We start from the raw sequence: 15,854 nt of genomic DNA, 5'->3' as shown, positions 1-15,854 counted from the left end.
TGTAATTGTAGGTGAGCTGTGGCAGGGTTGGGTCACCAGTGTTGACCATCAATCGGCATATTTGATAAGGACACGGGCTACAATGGTCCCACATGTCCCCAGGGCCTCGAGGGCAAACAAATGTGGAAACTGAGGATGATTTCTCTGGGGGAACAGAAGAGTCAATGAGGTGACAGTCCTGCCCACCCCCGCGCAGCTACCCAAACCTTTTCCCGCTGCAGCCGCTGCACATCTTCCTCGTGGGCTGCCCGCTGCTCCCGCAGAGAGGCCTGCGCCTCTCGCTCAGCCTGTACCAACTTCTGTGCCATCAGCTCCTTATCCAGAGCTGCTTTCTCTTCTGTGGTTATCATCTGCTGCCGCAGACCTGCCAGCTCCCCTGCACAAGGACAAGGAGTGGAGGAAAGGACAGGACAAGATCAAAACTTCCCCTGAGACAGGCTGGACCACATGGGTAAAACCTTCAGAGGAAAGAAGGTTCCCCTGGCACCTAGGCTGGGTTCCCTTGGAGAACTGACTCACCCTCTCTGAGTCTGTCTTCCCGCTGGCTGTCTCCCCTCTGCCTATCTAGAAGATTGATACGAAGGGTCCCACAAATGGAAAGGATGTCAGAACTATAACCACCACCATCACTGAATGCTTACTACAGGTCAGGTACTTGGGCAACACTCAAGCACAGCCATCATTTCAGCTCTAGTTTATCCTCATCCCGATGAGGCTCTGAGGTCACCAATCTCTCAAAGCTGCCCAACTTTTCATAGAATGTCTCCCTTTAACGACAGCACTATAAACCGCTGTTAGTACTCATAGATGGAACACTGCCAGGTGAGCCTCACCTGGAACAGGTGAACACACTTCCCTGGGGGGGACCCAGGACCCCTAGCATTTCCCTTCCTAGATGCAGACAGGAAAATTCATTTCCATGCATAAGTAGGTGTTTAGTGTCTGGTGGACAGGGAGGGCCTGAGCACTGAGCACGGGTGGGGAACGCAAGGAGAGAGAGCAGTGGGGAAAGCGACTGATGGCTCAGCAGGGAATCAGATCCCCAAGTGCCCCAATGACGAAGAAACAGCAGCCACTGGTGGCTGAGCCAAGCCCCGTGCCAAGTTTTTCACATGCGCACTTCACCTTGACCTGGCAACAGGTTTGGAAGGTGGTACTACTTCCTATATCAAGACCTTGTGGGCCAAAGAGCAAAGGGGTCTGGAACTCAGGTCAGCTGCACAGCTAGGTCCCACCTTCTGAGATGCCAGAATCACACAGGATGCAGTCAGGGCCAGAGCCTGGGGTCTCCCAGCCCCTTATACCTGTCAGGGTCTCCTTGGCCAGCAGCAGGGCCTGTCCATCAGCTTCTAACTGCTCCCGACGGGCCTCCAGCTGGGCCAGCTGCCTCTGCACCTCAAACAGGCTGCTCTCTAAGGCTTCCTTCTCCAACCTGCAACAAACATAATCCGAGGCCACTGCACTAGCCTTCCCAGTCCCAGGTAACCCCAGGTGGCTGAGGGTGTGGCTAGCATGGGCCTCATGCCAGCCTACCTGTTTTGCCTGTCCCAAGCTCCCTGAGCAGGAGCTAGGCAGTGTTGGCAAGCTGGGCTCCTAAGAAACTGCTCCTATGGGCCAAGCCAGAGCTTGGTCAAGAAGTACCCTCCCCTCCCCGGGTAGAACCCCATCCCAGGCCCCTGGGGGAGGCTGGGCAGAGCGTGAGATCTCACCTCAAGCGTGATGCCTCCTCTGACAAGGTCCGGCCTTCACGCTCTGCTGCAGCCAGCTGCACAGCCAGGCCAGCCCGCTCCTTAGCCAGGGCTTCCTTCTCCCGGGCTGCCCGCTCCAGTGCCTCCGCCTGCCGCTGGGATTCCCGCTGGGCCTGCTCCAGCTCCTGCTCCCGCATGGTCAGCTGCCTGGAGAGCTGGCCCCACCCAGGGACTGAGCAGAATCCCCTAGAATCCCCCACTCTGTTCACCTACTTGGGATCTGGCCCAGCCCTGGCCTTGCAGACAGAAGACCTATGTTTGAGCCCAGGCTCTGCCCTGATGTGCTGTATGGAGGACAAATGACAGCCTTTTCTAGACCTGCAATGCACATGTGTGCAAAACCAAGGGCTTCCTTTACTGGGTTTTGAGAGAAACTTTGCCCCCTAAGCCTTTGGGGGAGCGGAATGAATAAAACACAGAAGGCTGGCTGCTCTGCAGGCCACAGCGGGAGGAGCTGCAGCTGCCTCTGGTACCTGGTGCTCCATCTTCTAAGACAGTTCTCCAGCCCTGCAGGACTGTCACTGCATGACAGCCCTGAATCCCTCAAACCCCAAGTCCCTTCCAGCTGTGAGGTCTCAGTTGTACAAGTCTCCACCTATTTTCACGACAGCTCTGTGCGAGATGGAGGCTCAGGGGCAGAGTCCCCTCTGCAATGTGCTCATGTGGGATTTCTCATTAGAATGGCCCTTAGTGCTAAGACCTCTGGGCTCCAAGTTACAGATGGAGTGATGAGGAATGAAGAGGTGGGTAGCTTATTCAAAGGCTTCAGCTAGTGGAGATGGGGTGGATATAAATCCAGAAACTGGGCCTGGGTGCCTGGGTTCCTCCACTCCTGCCTTGCCCCACATGTGCATGGGGCTCAGCCTACCTGGGCCAGCTGCTCCTGCAGCCAGCTGCGCTCACTGCGCAGCGTAGGGAGCTGCTGCTCCAGCGCCTCCCGGGCTTGCTCAGCTACGTGCAGGGAGCCCTCCAGGCCCTGCCGTTCCACCTCCTGCTCTAGTCGCAGCTGCTCCAGCCGTTCCTGCTCCTCCAGTGCCAGGGTGGCCTCATGTTGGGCCTGCTGCTGCCTGCCCAGCAGGGCTGCCTTTTCCTCCTCCAGCTGGAGGGGATGGGTGAGGGTAAACAAGGGTCCTTCCCAGGATCAGGGATGCCTCTTCCACCCTCCTAATGATCCCAGCTAGTCACCCATAGCTACCCTAATAGACCTGCCTTTCTAAATACATGAGAAAGAATATGGAGACAGACCAAGACAGGAGAGGCAGATACTAGGTCAGAAAGGCACAGAGTATAGGGTCTGGGGTGGTACAGTGGGGTCTCTGGGTAGGGGAGGGCAGGTAGAGCCAATGCAGTGCCCACAGTACGCGGTGTACCTGGGCAACATGACGGTTCAGCTCCAGCTTGTCCTGGGCAAGGCTTTCATTGAGGGCACTCAGCTTGGACAAGGAGTCCCGCAGGGAGGCCTCTTCTGCCCTCAGCTTGGTCAGGGACAGCTCAAGCTCCACACGGCCAGCCTCTGCCTGTGGGTGGGGACCAGACAGTAGTGCCACTCAGACAGGGAGAGATGGATAAATGGGGAGAGACAAGAATGGAGACAGATCCTTGAAGGTGGGGCAGGGAGCTAAGAGTAAGATGTAAGGAGCTGGGACAGATCCCTGCAGAGGAGGGCTATAGCCTAAGAAGCCCAGTGAAAGAAAAGACCTAAGACAAGGCTGCTCAAGAATAGCCCTGCCAGGCAGAGTTATAAGTCAAGAGGATCCCCAAGTGGATATCCAGGATCCAGACTGCAAGGAGGGGGCAGGCCCTGATGAGGCCTCTCAGTACCGTGGCCCCAACTCTCAGAGACCCAGATGGGACTGGGTAACCGACAACCTGTGTCCAGAGATAGACTGAATGACTCTGTGCTCCAGGCACTGGCCCCAGGGATATGCCATTATTGGAGGTCAGTCCAATGCTGGCTAGGGCCAGAGGTCAATCTGTGGCCAGTGAGAAGAGTCAAGTCTATGGCTATGCAGCCAATAGCGACCCACCTTGGTCAGCACCTCGGCCACCTCAGCTTTTTCAGCCTGCAGCATGTCCCGTTGCAGTGTGGTGCAGCTCAGCGCCTCCCTCACTGCCACCAGCTCCTTCGCCAGCCCTGAGCGCTTCACCTCCAGCTGCTCTAGCTGTTTATGGCTATGAGACAGAAGATAGGAGTGTCTCCTGTCACTTCCTTCCCCTGAGCTCCGACACCCTACGGGGTGCTGTGACACACTGAAGCAGGAGCCTGGGGACAGAGCCTCCCCGATAAGGACAACCAAGCCTCTTAGCTCTGCGACACTGGACTGGGCATCGATATTCACAAGGGCAAAATGGAGTAGCAGCTGCTTTATGCAATTGTCCTGAGGACGCCGGGCACAGGCTCACACCTGTAATCCTAGCTACTCAGAAGGCTGACATCTGAGGATCGCAGTTTGAAGCCAGCCTGGGCAGAAAAGTCCTTGTTAGACTCAAAAACCAGAAGTGGAACTGTGGCTCAAAGTGGTAGAACTCAAAGTGGTAGAACATTAGCCTTGAGCAGAAGAGTTCAGGCCCAGTGCCAGGCCCTGAGTTCAAACTCCACAACCAACAAAAAAAAAAAAAAAAAGAAAGAAAGATATTGTCGTAAGGATAAAACATGGTTACGATGCAGGAAGTACTTCAAACATTACCTGACACATCTTTCTAGGGATCCTGAGAAACAGGAATAATATCCACCACCACATCGTACTAAACACCATCACCACTTAGATCTCAGAGAGGTAAGCAGTGCAGGTTTAAATCCTGGTTCTTATACTAATTGTGTGTCCTGTGGCAAGTTTCAGGACCTCATTGTGCCTCAGTTTCACCCTCATGAAAAAAGGAGATAGTACTTTCTAGATCAGAGCTCTAGCATCAGGGTAAAAAACCTGCGCCTAAAATGGTAATAATACAACTGTAACATGCCACTGTCACTTCCAATTTTAAAAATACAAGTATCAAGCTAGGTGCCAATGCCTTATGCCTGTAATCCTAGCTACTCAAGAGGCTGAGATCTGAGGATTATAGTTCAAAGCCACCCCAGACAAATAAATCCAAGAGAATCTTATCTCCAGTTAACTACCAAAAATCTAGAGGTGGAAGAGCCTTGATAGAAAAGCTAGGGGACTGTACCTAGGCCCTGAGTTCAAGCTCCAATACTGGTAACCCTCCAAAAAAATTAGTATCATTAATATTGCTACTTTTTTTTTTTTTTTTTGGTCCGGTCATGGGGCTGAACTCTGGGCCTGGGTGCTGTCCCTCAGCTCTTCAGCTCAAGGCTAGGGCTCTACCACGTGAGCCACAGCGCCACTTCCAGCTTTTTTCTTTTTGCTTATGTGGTGCTGAGGAATCGAACCCCGGGCCTCAGGCATGCAAGGTAAGCGCTCTACCACTGAGCTACCTTCCCAGCCCCAATATTGCTACTTTTAAATGTTGCTTCTATTCTCCTCCCAGTTTTCTCATCCCATGTCAGTGACACACTCCCTGAACCCCAAAGTGGGGCAGGTTGGAAGATCTTGCATGAGTAGTGCCCAAGGCCTCCTTAGGCTGACTCCTGGTGCTCGCCAGTCCCAGGGATGCCATGGAAACCCAGGGGTGCACTGGAATAGCCCTGACCAGGAGGCAGGGAGGGGCCCACCTGCGCTCCAGCTCCCTGCGTGCACGGGCTCCATCTTGCACTGCATCCTCCTGCTCTTCCTCCAGCTGGTCCCGCTGGCGCCGCAGCTCCTCATGTGCGGCCTGAAGCTTCTCCAGCTCCTGGCGCAGCTCATCAGCCTGCTGCTGAGCCACCTGCAGACTGTGGGCCAGGCTGCCCTTCTCCCTACAGCACAGGAACAGGGAGCAGAGGGCACTTCTGGAGCTGCTCCCTTCAGGAAGGTGGCTGGGTGGCCACTCTAGCCACAGGTCATAGCTTCTGTCCTCCAAGACACCTGCCTCCTGGAAGCCTTGCTGACGCTGCCTGCATTGATTCATCTTAGTCCCAGCTCCCAGAACAGGAACCTGCCTTTCCTTCCCCAGCTGCTCACATGGAGGCCAAGGGGTGGACAGAGGTACTAGCAGGTAACTTCACCAGGTACAAGAGAGCAGGACTGGCTCCTGGGACCCACAGACAATTTTGTGCCAGTTCTGCTAGGCCAGGAAATCTCACACTAGGTATCTATCACCTTTGATTCTGGGAAGCCTAGGAGAGAAAGATCTGTCTAGACCTGAGAGGAGGCAGCCACTGGACAACCCAGAAGGCTTGCAGACAGCTGTCATCTTCCCCAGCAGACATGAGCAGTGTTGGGGTCTGGATCTATAATACCTCCATCCAGGCCAGAAAATTGAAGTTTAGGGCTGTCCTCCTGTGTCATCTGAAGTGGCATCCCCTAAATATACTATATACCAAAGCAAGCAGTGGGTGGGGAAAAAACTCAGAACATGCTATTAAGTAAAAATAGCAAAATGCAAAAAAGGATGTTCACTGTGAACATAGCTATTTAAAAAGCCCATCTTGTGGCTCATATCTATCCCCCCAGCTACCTGAAAGGCAGAGATTAGAAAGATGGCTCACAGACTAGGCAAAAAATTAGTGAGAACCTCATGTCCACCAACTAGCCAAATGTAGTGGCATGCACCTATAATCCCAGCTATAGGGGAGGCATAGGTAGAAGAATGTCTGTCTGTTCCAGCACTCGGCAAAAACTCAAGACCCTATCTGAAAAATAAAAAATAAAATAAATAAATAAATAAAAAGGGTTTGGGTATGTGACTCCAGCAGTAGAACATGTGCCTAGTAAGTTCAAGGAGCTGAATTCAAAACTCAGTATAGCCAAATAAATAGCCAATCTCCTCCTATACATAAAAACCATGGACTTGTCACCAGAGGGACCCAAATTCCAATTTCTACCTTGCTGCTCCCTATCACTCACAGTTTGAGTTTGGGAAGGTCTCTCAGCTTTCCTACAACGACAGTTTCAAACTACAGGAGTCACAAATATTCATATGAAGGGCATACTCACATACATTCATACGAAGCCATTAGCAAGGGTCTGGCACACAGTAGGCCTTCCTATATATCTACTGTATTACTTTGCTGCCAGGAAAGGGTAAGCTCAAATCAGTGATCTATGAGGATAGGGTGGGCAGGAGAGGTGATAATAAGATCCTTTTTTTATTTCCCCTCCATTTTTCAAACTTTTTGTTAAATACTTCTATTTAGAAAAGAAAAATCAAAAACCAAAAACCATTAGGTAGAGCTAGGAATGTGGCTTAGTGATAAGAATGTTTGCCTAGCATACATGAGTCCCTGGGTTTCATTCCTCAGTACCACATAAAAAAGCCAGAAGTGGTGTTGTGGTTCAAGTGGTAGAGTGCTATCACTGAGCAAAAGAAGCTCAGGGACAGTGCCCAGGCCCTGAGTTCAAATCCTAGAACTGGAAGGAAAAAAAAAAAAATTAGGTAGCCAAAATGGGATGTGAGTTTTTTGGGGGGTGGGGAGTCGGTTATGGGGCCTGAACATGGGGATTGGGCATTGTCCCTAAGCTCTTTTGCTCAGTGCTAATGTTCTACCAGTTTGAGCCACAGTTCTACTTCTGGTTTTCTGGTGGTTAATTGGTGGTAAGAATCTCATGGACTTTTCCTGCCCCAGCTGGCTTCCAACCTTGATCCTCCGATCTCAACATCCTGAGTAGTTAGAATTAGAGGCATAGCCATCAGTGCCCAGTGGGATGTCATTTTTTCTGCTTAAAAATTTCCAAGATGCTGTTCATAATAACCAAGATATGGAAACAACACAGATGCTCCACTACAAATGAGTGGATCCAAAAATTGTGGTACCTATATACAATGGAATATTAGGCAGCCATTAGAAAGGACAAAATAGGGGCTGGGAAGGTGGCTCAGTGGTAGAGCGCTTGCCTTGCAATGCATGAGGCCCTGGGTTCGATTCCTCAGCACCACATAAGCAAAAAGAAAAAAGCTGGAAGTGGCACTGTGCCTCAAGTGGTAGAGCCCTAGCCTTGAGCTGAAGAGCTGAGGGACAGCGCCCAGGCCCAGAGTTCAGGCCCTACAACCAGACCCAAAAAGAAAGAAAGAAAGAAAGAAAGGAAGAAAGGAAGGAAGGAAGGAAGGAAGGAAGGAAGGAAGTACAAAATAATGGCATTTGTAAGGAAATGGATGGAACCAGAGCAAATCATTTTGAGCGAGTAAGTCAAGAGCAAAAAGCCAAATGGCACATGGTCTCCCTAATATGTGGATGCTAAAGCCAACATGCAAAAAGCTATGACAAAGTAAACAGGCCTGGAGAAACAAAGGACTTTCACTCATCATATCATTGCTAAATGACTCCATGTTCTTGACCACATATATAGTGTATGTATGTGCGCATCTGAGGGAAGCTAGGAGGAAGACACAGAATCAGAGGGAAACTGGGGCTGGGAAGGTGGCTCAGTGGTAAAGCGCTTGCCTTGCATGCATGAGGCCCTGGGTTCGATTCCCCAGCACCACATAAGCAAAAAGAAAAAAAGCTGGAAGTGGCCCTGTGGCTCAACTGGTAGAGCACTAGACTTGAACTGAAGTGCTGAGGGACAGCGCCCAGGCTCAGAGTTCAGGCCCCATGACCGGACCCCCCCAAAAAAAAAGAATCAGAGGGAAACGGGAAAACATACAACAGAGGGGCCCATCAGCTGCACTGACATAGATAAAAATGAACTAAGCAACTCAGAGGCAGCGATGGGAGGGAGGAAATGAGAATGAAAGAGGGGACAGCTTACACTAAGCAAAAGGAAAAAAATATCACCTGATGTAAAAGAAATTGTTGTATTGTCAAAGCTCATAGAACACACAAACTTTATAGAACATGATAATGACAATTTGCCTTGTGAAGGTTAAAATGTGTTTGTGACTTTAAGTATCACTATTCCACAATACTGTGAAATATGTGAAATTTATGTAATCACCTAATCTCAAAAAAAAAAAACAAATTCCAAGATGAAGCCAGGTGTTGGTGGCTCATACGTGTAATCCTAGCTACTCAGGAGACTGAGATCTGAGCATTAAGGTTGGAAACCAGCTGGGGCAGGAAAAGTCCATGAAACTCATCTCCAGTTAACCACCAAAAAGGTAGAAGTAGAGTTGTGGTTCAAATGGTAGAATGCTAGCCTTGGCCAAACAGAGCTCAGAGACAGCATCTACACTCTAAAAAAAAGTTCAAGCCTCAGGATCAGAACACACACAAATACAAAATGTCTCCAAGATGGTTGGGGATGCAGCTCAGCAATAGAGTGCTTCCTAGAATGTGCTAGGCTGTGTGTTCAATCCCCAACACCAGAAAATAGATAAATAACCTCCAGGAAACAAGTCTAGAACAGGGAAAACAACAGAATTCTCTAAGGTGTTAATATGTTCTACAGCTATGTGTGACTCTGGAGCATTTGAAATGTGACTAATGTAACTGAGGATCTGAATTTTCACTTTCTTGAAGTTTTGACTTAAGTTATTATTAGTAGTAGTATTGTAGTACAGGGGAATGAACCCAAGGTCCTAATAGGGAAGAGCTCTAATACTTGAGCCACACCCTGGCACTTTTAATAGGCAGTAGTGAGCCCCATACAATAGAGAGCCTCACATCAGTGGCTCACTACAGCTACTCTGTGGCTGAGGAGCTGTAATCCCAGTTACTCAGGAGACTGAGATCTGAGGACCATGGCTCAAAGCTAGCCTGGGTAAGAAAGTCTGTGAGATTCTTATCTCAAATTAACGACCAAAAAGCCAGAAGTCAAGCTGTGGCTCAAGTGGTATAAGTCTAGCCTTAAGCACAAAAGCTCAGGGACAGTACCCAGGCCCTGAGTTCAAGCCCCAGTACTGGCACCAAAAGGAGAAAAAAAAAAGGCAATTGTGGCTAGTTGTGATCTATCTATTAGAGTCAGGCCTTAAGCTCTGCTTGGCTTGGGGGGACCTCAGTCTCAGACACTAATCAAACTACCCCTCACTCAACCTCCCCAAATTCCCTGCACACCTGCTCAGGAGGTCATTGGCACTGCGCAGCCGCTGGGCCTCATGCTGGGCATCCTCTTGGGCCTGGGTGGCACCATCTGTCTTGTCCCGCAAGAGCTGCAGCTGCTCCTCTAGGGCTCGCCGCTCACCCTCGCTGTCACTAAGCTGCTTCCGCATGGTACCCAGCAGGTCCTGGCTTGCTTCATAGTGCCCGCGCATGTCCTAGACCAGAGTGGGGGTGTCACCGGAACAGGGGAAGCTCATCTATGTTGTGCTAGTTCCATAAGACCCGTGTGAGCAAATTCTACTTCTTTTCTGTGCTTGAGCCAAACTTCTGAGCCCTCACTTCCCTGGGGGCCTAAGTGATTCCAAGCTGAACCCCCAGGAGATCAGAAAAAAAAAAAAAAAAAAAAACACCTATGTTTTTCCTCCTGGGCTTTGACTCCACCCCTAAAGCACCCAGGTTCCTCCCCCTTGCATTCTGGTTCCATTCAGACTCCAGTGCCTCTGCCCCAGGTTCCCAAGCTCCTCTCATCCTCTACTCTGACCTTTTCTGCTAGGTTCTGGTTTGTACAGTCCTGGACTGTATGACCAGCTCCTCCCATACCAGGTTCCACCCCCATGGCCAAACACCTCCCATTCAGAGCTGAGATTGGGTCCCAGGGCTCTGCCCGTTCGCCTCCCCCCCTCCCCTCCTTAATAATTTCTCAGGGTCTTGGCCCCACTCCTAGGACCTAAGCCCCAGGCCCCAGCTGCAGGGGAATGCTCTGGCTCCCTACCTGGACCTGCAGCTGGCGTTTGTGCAGGGCAGAGTGGATCAGGATGAGAGTGGAGGAGTCAGAGCAGGCGGGAGATGGGCCTCGGCGTGGTGATCGGCCACGGCCTGGTGAGGCACGCCGTGGCGGAGACGGGGTCCGTGGTCCTGAGAGCCCTCGCAGACTGCCGTCAGACACATCGGCTGTGCGATCGGAGCCGCTTAGCTGGATGCCACTATCAGAGTCAGACAGGACGGCCTGGAGGTGGATGGCATAGGAGGCAGGATTGGGGAACCATGGGGTTAGCTGGGTAGGTAAGTTAGTCTTTAGGTAAGTTAATACCTCTTCAAAGTGTCCTTGCTGGTAGGCACCAGTAGTTCACACCTGTATTCCTAGCTAATCAGGAGGCTGAGATCTGAGGATCTGCCCTGGCAGGAAAACTCTGTAAGATGTTTATTTCCAATTAACCACCAAAAAGTTGAAAGTACAACTGTGGCTCAAGTGGTAGAGCACTAGCCTTGAGCAAAAAAGCTCAAGGAAGGTGCAAAGTTCTGAGTTCAAGCCCCAGGACCAGAACCCTTTACATCGCCCCCCCCCACGAAGTTCCCTTGCTTGAAGCAGCTTTCCTGAGTGCACCCCCTTTACCAGCACTGCCCACAGCTAGGCAGGTAAGGTGTCTATTGGAAAGACATCATTCAGTATGTCTATCCAGTACTGTCTGTGGCTCCCAGAGCAGAAGCCAATGAGCTAGAAGAGCTGTGGGACAGCAGCATGAAGATTCCTAGCCCCACACCCCTTCCAGTTTGGTTCAGTGGGCCTAGAATGGCATGCCAGCTCTACAAAGGAGTTTTGTCCCTACCTGTGCCAAATCCCTCAGAGTCTGCTGCAGCCCCTCTCCATCCTCCACCTCCAGGGCTGCCTGCTTCTGGAGTGAGACAAAGAAACAGTGGTCACGATTTGGTCCTAGGTGAGACTCTATCTGCCCTCCACCCTTCAGGTGGCCTCAATGTGGGCCCCACAAGCAGCCCTGCTGCCCTCAATGAACAGATGAGGAGCCGAGAAGCAGGGCCTTATCTCAATCATACAAACACCAGGAGAAGAGCCCAGGCCCAGCCACAGAGGGAACCAAGTCAGGCAGTGAGTGCCCTGGAAAGGAATCCCTCTGGTGGGGAGGTGGAGGAAGGACTCTCTTGTCTCCAGGCTCGGGGCCTTCCAGGACTTGGTTTCCTCATGGTATAGTGAGTGGGATGTGAGGATCAACATCCTTACATCAGCCTGGTGCCTGCTCTGAGGGGTGACACTAAGTCTGAATGGGATGCGCTGGAGGCCCAAGCAGCCCAGTACTAAGTCTGTGGCCATGGCTCTGGTTGGTCCCAGGGGCTACATCTCACCAGGGCCTCCAGCTTCTCTGACAGTGTCTTGTTGACCTGATCCTTCTCCAGGTTCTGGTTCTGGAGGCGCTCCACTGCCAGAGCCAGCTCTGTCACTCTAGAGGTAAAGAAGCAACAGAAGAAGAATGAGGTAACCGCCCATCTTCTCCTCAAATCCACCAGCTTGTATCCTTCATGCTTCTCACCTCCCTAGCTATGTGATCTTGAGCACAACCCCTGGGACCCCAGGCTTCCCATTTGTAAAATAAGAATGAGGAAAACAGTCTAGGACTTCCCCAGGAGGCAGGAGTTGGGGGTCATGGAAGATTGAAGTACTGGCAATGTACACTCATGTACACTCGGCACAGCCCTCTAAATCTCAAACGGGGATCCTGGGAAAGGCTGGCTGAGCTCCTTCAGGCCAGCACAGGGAAAAGACACTCCAAGTGACCCCTCTGCAGGGAAGCTAGCCTTGAATGACCCTTGCTACCACCCACCTGGCACTGAGGTCAGCCTTGTTCAAGTCACTCTGCACCTGCAGCTGAGTCAGTTCCTTCTCTCGAAGTACCTTGACCCGAAGCTGTTCCTCCAACTGGGCCTGCAGCAGCACCTGCTTCTCCAGTGCTGCCTCAGCCCGGCTCTCTGCCAGCTGCAGGCCTGCACTCAGCCCCAAGCCTGCCTCCTGCACGCCCCGTGAAGTCCGGGCCAGCTCCCCACTCAGCTGCAACAGGTCCCTAGGGTGGAACACAGGACAGGGAATGGGATGAGAGCAAACTGCAGCTCCACTGCCATCTATCACTATCAAATTAGTGAGTAAACTGTGAATGAAGCTGTTGGAAAACAGGCTCTGCACTACACAGCTGACAGTGAGAGCACTCACAATGAAGGACAACAAGCTCAAAACATAACTGTAGAGGCTCTTGGCCTTGCCATTCCCTCCTCTAAGAAGGCATCTTACAGCTAACCTCAGTAAAGGAATAGCCCATGTACAGGTGATTCTCTGTGACATTACCATGTAAAAAAATGCTGGAAAACAACCTAAATATCCATCAAAAGGGTATTGCCAATAAATAAATGACGGTATGTCTATTCATGGCATACTGTCACTGAGAACCAACAGGGAAGTCCCTCTTAGCCTGACATGGAACAACCTCTCAGTATAACAGGTGTCAAAAACATCTTTAAGAACGAGAGAGATATTACTGGGAATAGCGGTTCAAACCTATAATCCTAGCTATTCAGGAGGCTTAAGCAGGTTGTTCTAAAGTTCCAGACCAGCTTGAGCTATAAACCTTCATGCCTATAAAACCCTAGATACTCAAGAGGCTGGTTTGAAGCAGCCTGGGCAGGAAAGTCTGTGAGACTCTTATCTCCATAAACTATTCAGAAAAAACAAAAAGTGGAGCTGTGGCTTAAGTTCTAGAGTACTAACCTTGAGCACAAATAGGCTCAGAGACAGCACCCAGGTCCTGAGTTCAAGCCCCAGACCCAGCAAAAAAACAACAGCAACAAAAACAGCAAAGCAATCACTGGTCATTGGTTACTCATACCTGTAATCCCAGCTTCTCAGGAGCTCCCAGGAGGCTGAGATGTGAGATTAAAGCCAGCCCAGGCAGGAAAATCTGTGTGACTCTTATTCTCAATAACTCCAACCCACCCCTACCCTTCCCCTAAAAAGCCAGAAGTGGAACTCTGGCTTACGTGGTAGAGCACTAGCCCTGAATCTTTTGTTTTGTTTTGTTCTGTTTTTTGGGTCCAGTTGTGGGGCCTGAACTCTGGGCCTGGGCGCTGTCCCTCAGCTCTTCAGCTCAAGGACTAGCTCTACCTACCACTTGAGCCACAGCGCCCCTTCCGGCTTTTTACTTTTTGCTTATGTGGTGCTGAGGAATAGAACCCAGGGCCTCAGGCATGCAAGGCAAGCGCTCTACCACTGAGCCACCTTCCCAGCCCTAGCCCTGAATCTTAGAAGAACCTCAGGGGTAGTATCCAGGCCTGAGTTCAAGTTCCAAGACAGTATGCACGCACGCGCACACACGCACGCACACACACACACACACACACACACACACACAAACACACGCACGCACGCACACACAAAACAAAAAAAAACACAGGGGCTCCCAATCAACCCAGACACCTACTGTTGTGTGTGGCTTTGAGGATCACTCAACCTCTCTGAGCCTCTGTGTCCTCACTTGCAAATAGGAAGCATTACAGTTCCTACCCTCAGAGGAATCCAGTGACTCTTAGAAGAAATTATGCCTATGAAAGCCCTCGCTGCAGGTAAACCTCAGGCAAGAGTTTATTATTACACTAGTTGCTTCTCTATCTCCACGGGGCCTGACTCCAGGTGTGAGGAGTTGAATTGGACTTGGAGAGGGATCTGCTAGCGGGTGCTACAGCCTCCTGAGCCGTCCCTTGCCCCCAGCCAGGCCTCACCTCTCCGTTCCCATCTTCACCTCGCTGACCAGCCGTCGAAGCCCCACAACCTGCCTCCACAGGAGGAGCAGGCGGCTGTGCTCGCTGTTGAAGTAGGCATTGAAAGACTGGGGGGAGAAGAGACAAGAGAGGGGCTGGGTGTGGCCAGTCCACTTCCCCTGTGCCCCTAGGTCTGACCATGATGGAAGGGACAAGGCCTGGGCAGGGGTCTGGGGGCGGGGTGTGGTTTCTGCAAGCAGAGTTTCAAAGCAGCCCATTTGAGCTCCTAAACCTCCTGCTCTTCCTGCCCAAGGAGCTCACTTTTGGTGCCACTGCTGGTGGCAGTGTGGCAAGGAAGAGTAGAAAGTACCAGGGACTCAGCTGTGTGTCCTAGCTGTGACTACAGACTGGTTAGTTAACCTCCCTTAAAGGAGGAGGAGGAGGATGGAACCTATATACTTATTATTATGAGCATTAGAAGCAAGTGTGCCTGGCACATGGCATGGTCTAATAAAGGCCTGCTGTTACACTGATGGCTGTGATTCTCCTAACGTGCTCATTTGGCCCGGCTCCCGTGCTCTCTACAATTGTCCCCACCCAGGTCAAGCTCCCTGGCCAGCTCCCAGCACACCTCCTCCTCACGACGCCACGCTGCCTCCCGCTGTTCCAGCTCCTTGCGGCTGCGGGTCCAGTCACTGGTCACTTTACGTATGTCCTCGCTCAGAGCCTGGTTGGCAGAGCCTGCCTGGTCCAGCTGCTCTCGCAGCATAGCATTCACCTGGGCCAGGCTGGCACTCCTGAGCATAACAAAGGGGCAAGTGGGTACTCCCTCCCTAGTGGGGAAGGGGGGCCCTGCCTGCCCTGTGCCCTCCCTGAAGCACCCTCACCTCTGCTGCTCCTCCTCCAGGCGAAGGAGGGCACTCTCCAGATCTCGGCTGTGCTCTGTGTCCTGGGTAGGGGTGAGGAGCATCAGGTGGGAGGCTGAGGGGAGGAGGAGGGAGGAGGCACCTGCCTCTATCCCACCCTGGTACCCACCCTTAACCGCTGCTGCTCCAGCTCTGTGGATCTGTCCAGAATCTGCTGTTCCAGCTCTGAGCACTTCTTCTTATACTGCAGAATCTGGGGATTGGAGGGAAGCAACATTAGCCCCTGAGGGGGGTTGAATGGGGGCAGGACAAAGGAAATGAGGGCAGGAGTGGGAGGGGGTGGCCCTGACCTTGGCCTGCAGCCGCTGTACTAGCTGGGCCTGCCGCTGCTGGCCCTCCTGGTAGGCCTGCAGCTTGCGCCGGTAGGAGGCTTGCTCCTCCTGCAGCTGCCTCCGCAGCTCCACGCTCTGCCGTACCAGCCCCCTGGGCTCCGGCACCTCCAGCTCCCCAGACTCCAGCCGCACAGCCTGCTCCAGCTGCAGGGAAGGGCCCCAGGTGAGAGGCCTGCAAGGCCTGAGGAGGCAGGCACAGCCTCTGCAGGGGTGCCACCCACAATGCCTTGCAGGCTGACAGTACCTGGAGGGGGCAGGGGGAGCAAGCAATGTGGGCAAGCTCAGGACGCAATGC

The 15,854-nt window shown here is 52.0% G+C and overlaps 1 protein-coding gene across 1 annotated transcript in view; it reads right to left on the bottom strand.

Annotated features, from left to right (window-relative positions):
• Crocc (ciliary rootlet coiled-coil, rootletin) overlaps window positions 1-15,854 on the bottom strand; it is a 42,112-nt gene that overhangs the window by 19,042 nt on the left and 7,216 nt on the right. Inside the window, exons 4-20 of the mRNA XM_042669778.1 lie at window positions 15,518-15,703; window positions 15,337-15,420; window positions 15,189-15,250; window positions 14,933-15,098; window positions 14,323-14,429; window positions 12,381-12,617; window positions 11,905-12,001; window positions 11,373-11,438; window positions 10,538-10,771; window positions 9,781-9,980; window positions 5,422-5,604; window positions 3,776-3,920; window positions 3,119-3,265; window positions 2,617-2,847; window positions 1,710-1,903; window positions 1,305-1,432; window positions 207-376 (exon numbers count right to left, since the gene is read on the bottom strand). Coding sequence (XP_042525712.1) covers window positions 207-376; window positions 1,305-1,432; window positions 1,710-1,903; window positions 2,617-2,847; window positions 3,119-3,265; window positions 3,776-3,920; window positions 5,422-5,604; window positions 9,781-9,980; window positions 10,538-10,771; window positions 11,373-11,438; window positions 11,905-12,001; window positions 12,381-12,617; window positions 14,323-14,429; window positions 14,933-15,098; window positions 15,189-15,250; window positions 15,337-15,420; window positions 15,518-15,703 — 2,637 coding nt within the window. The remainder of the gene's footprint in view (window positions 1-206; window positions 377-1,304; window positions 1,433-1,709; window positions 1,904-2,616; window positions 2,848-3,118; window positions 3,266-3,775; window positions 3,921-5,421; window positions 5,605-9,780; window positions 9,981-10,537; window positions 10,772-11,372; window positions 11,439-11,904; window positions 12,002-12,380; window positions 12,618-14,322; window positions 14,430-14,932; window positions 15,099-15,188; window positions 15,251-15,336; window positions 15,421-15,517; window positions 15,704-15,854) is intronic.

This window comes from Dipodomys spectabilis, unplaced genomic scaffold, assembly GCF_019054845.1.
Source record: "Dipodomys spectabilis isolate Male_0828 unplaced genomic scaffold, ASM1905484v1 ptg000504l, whole genome shotgun sequence".
NCBI lineage: Eukaryota > Metazoa > Chordata > Mammalia > Rodentia > Heteromyidae > Dipodomys > Dipodomys spectabilis.
Note: the sequence above shows the minus strand (reverse complement) of the source record. Positions and strands in the feature narration are given on the sequence as shown.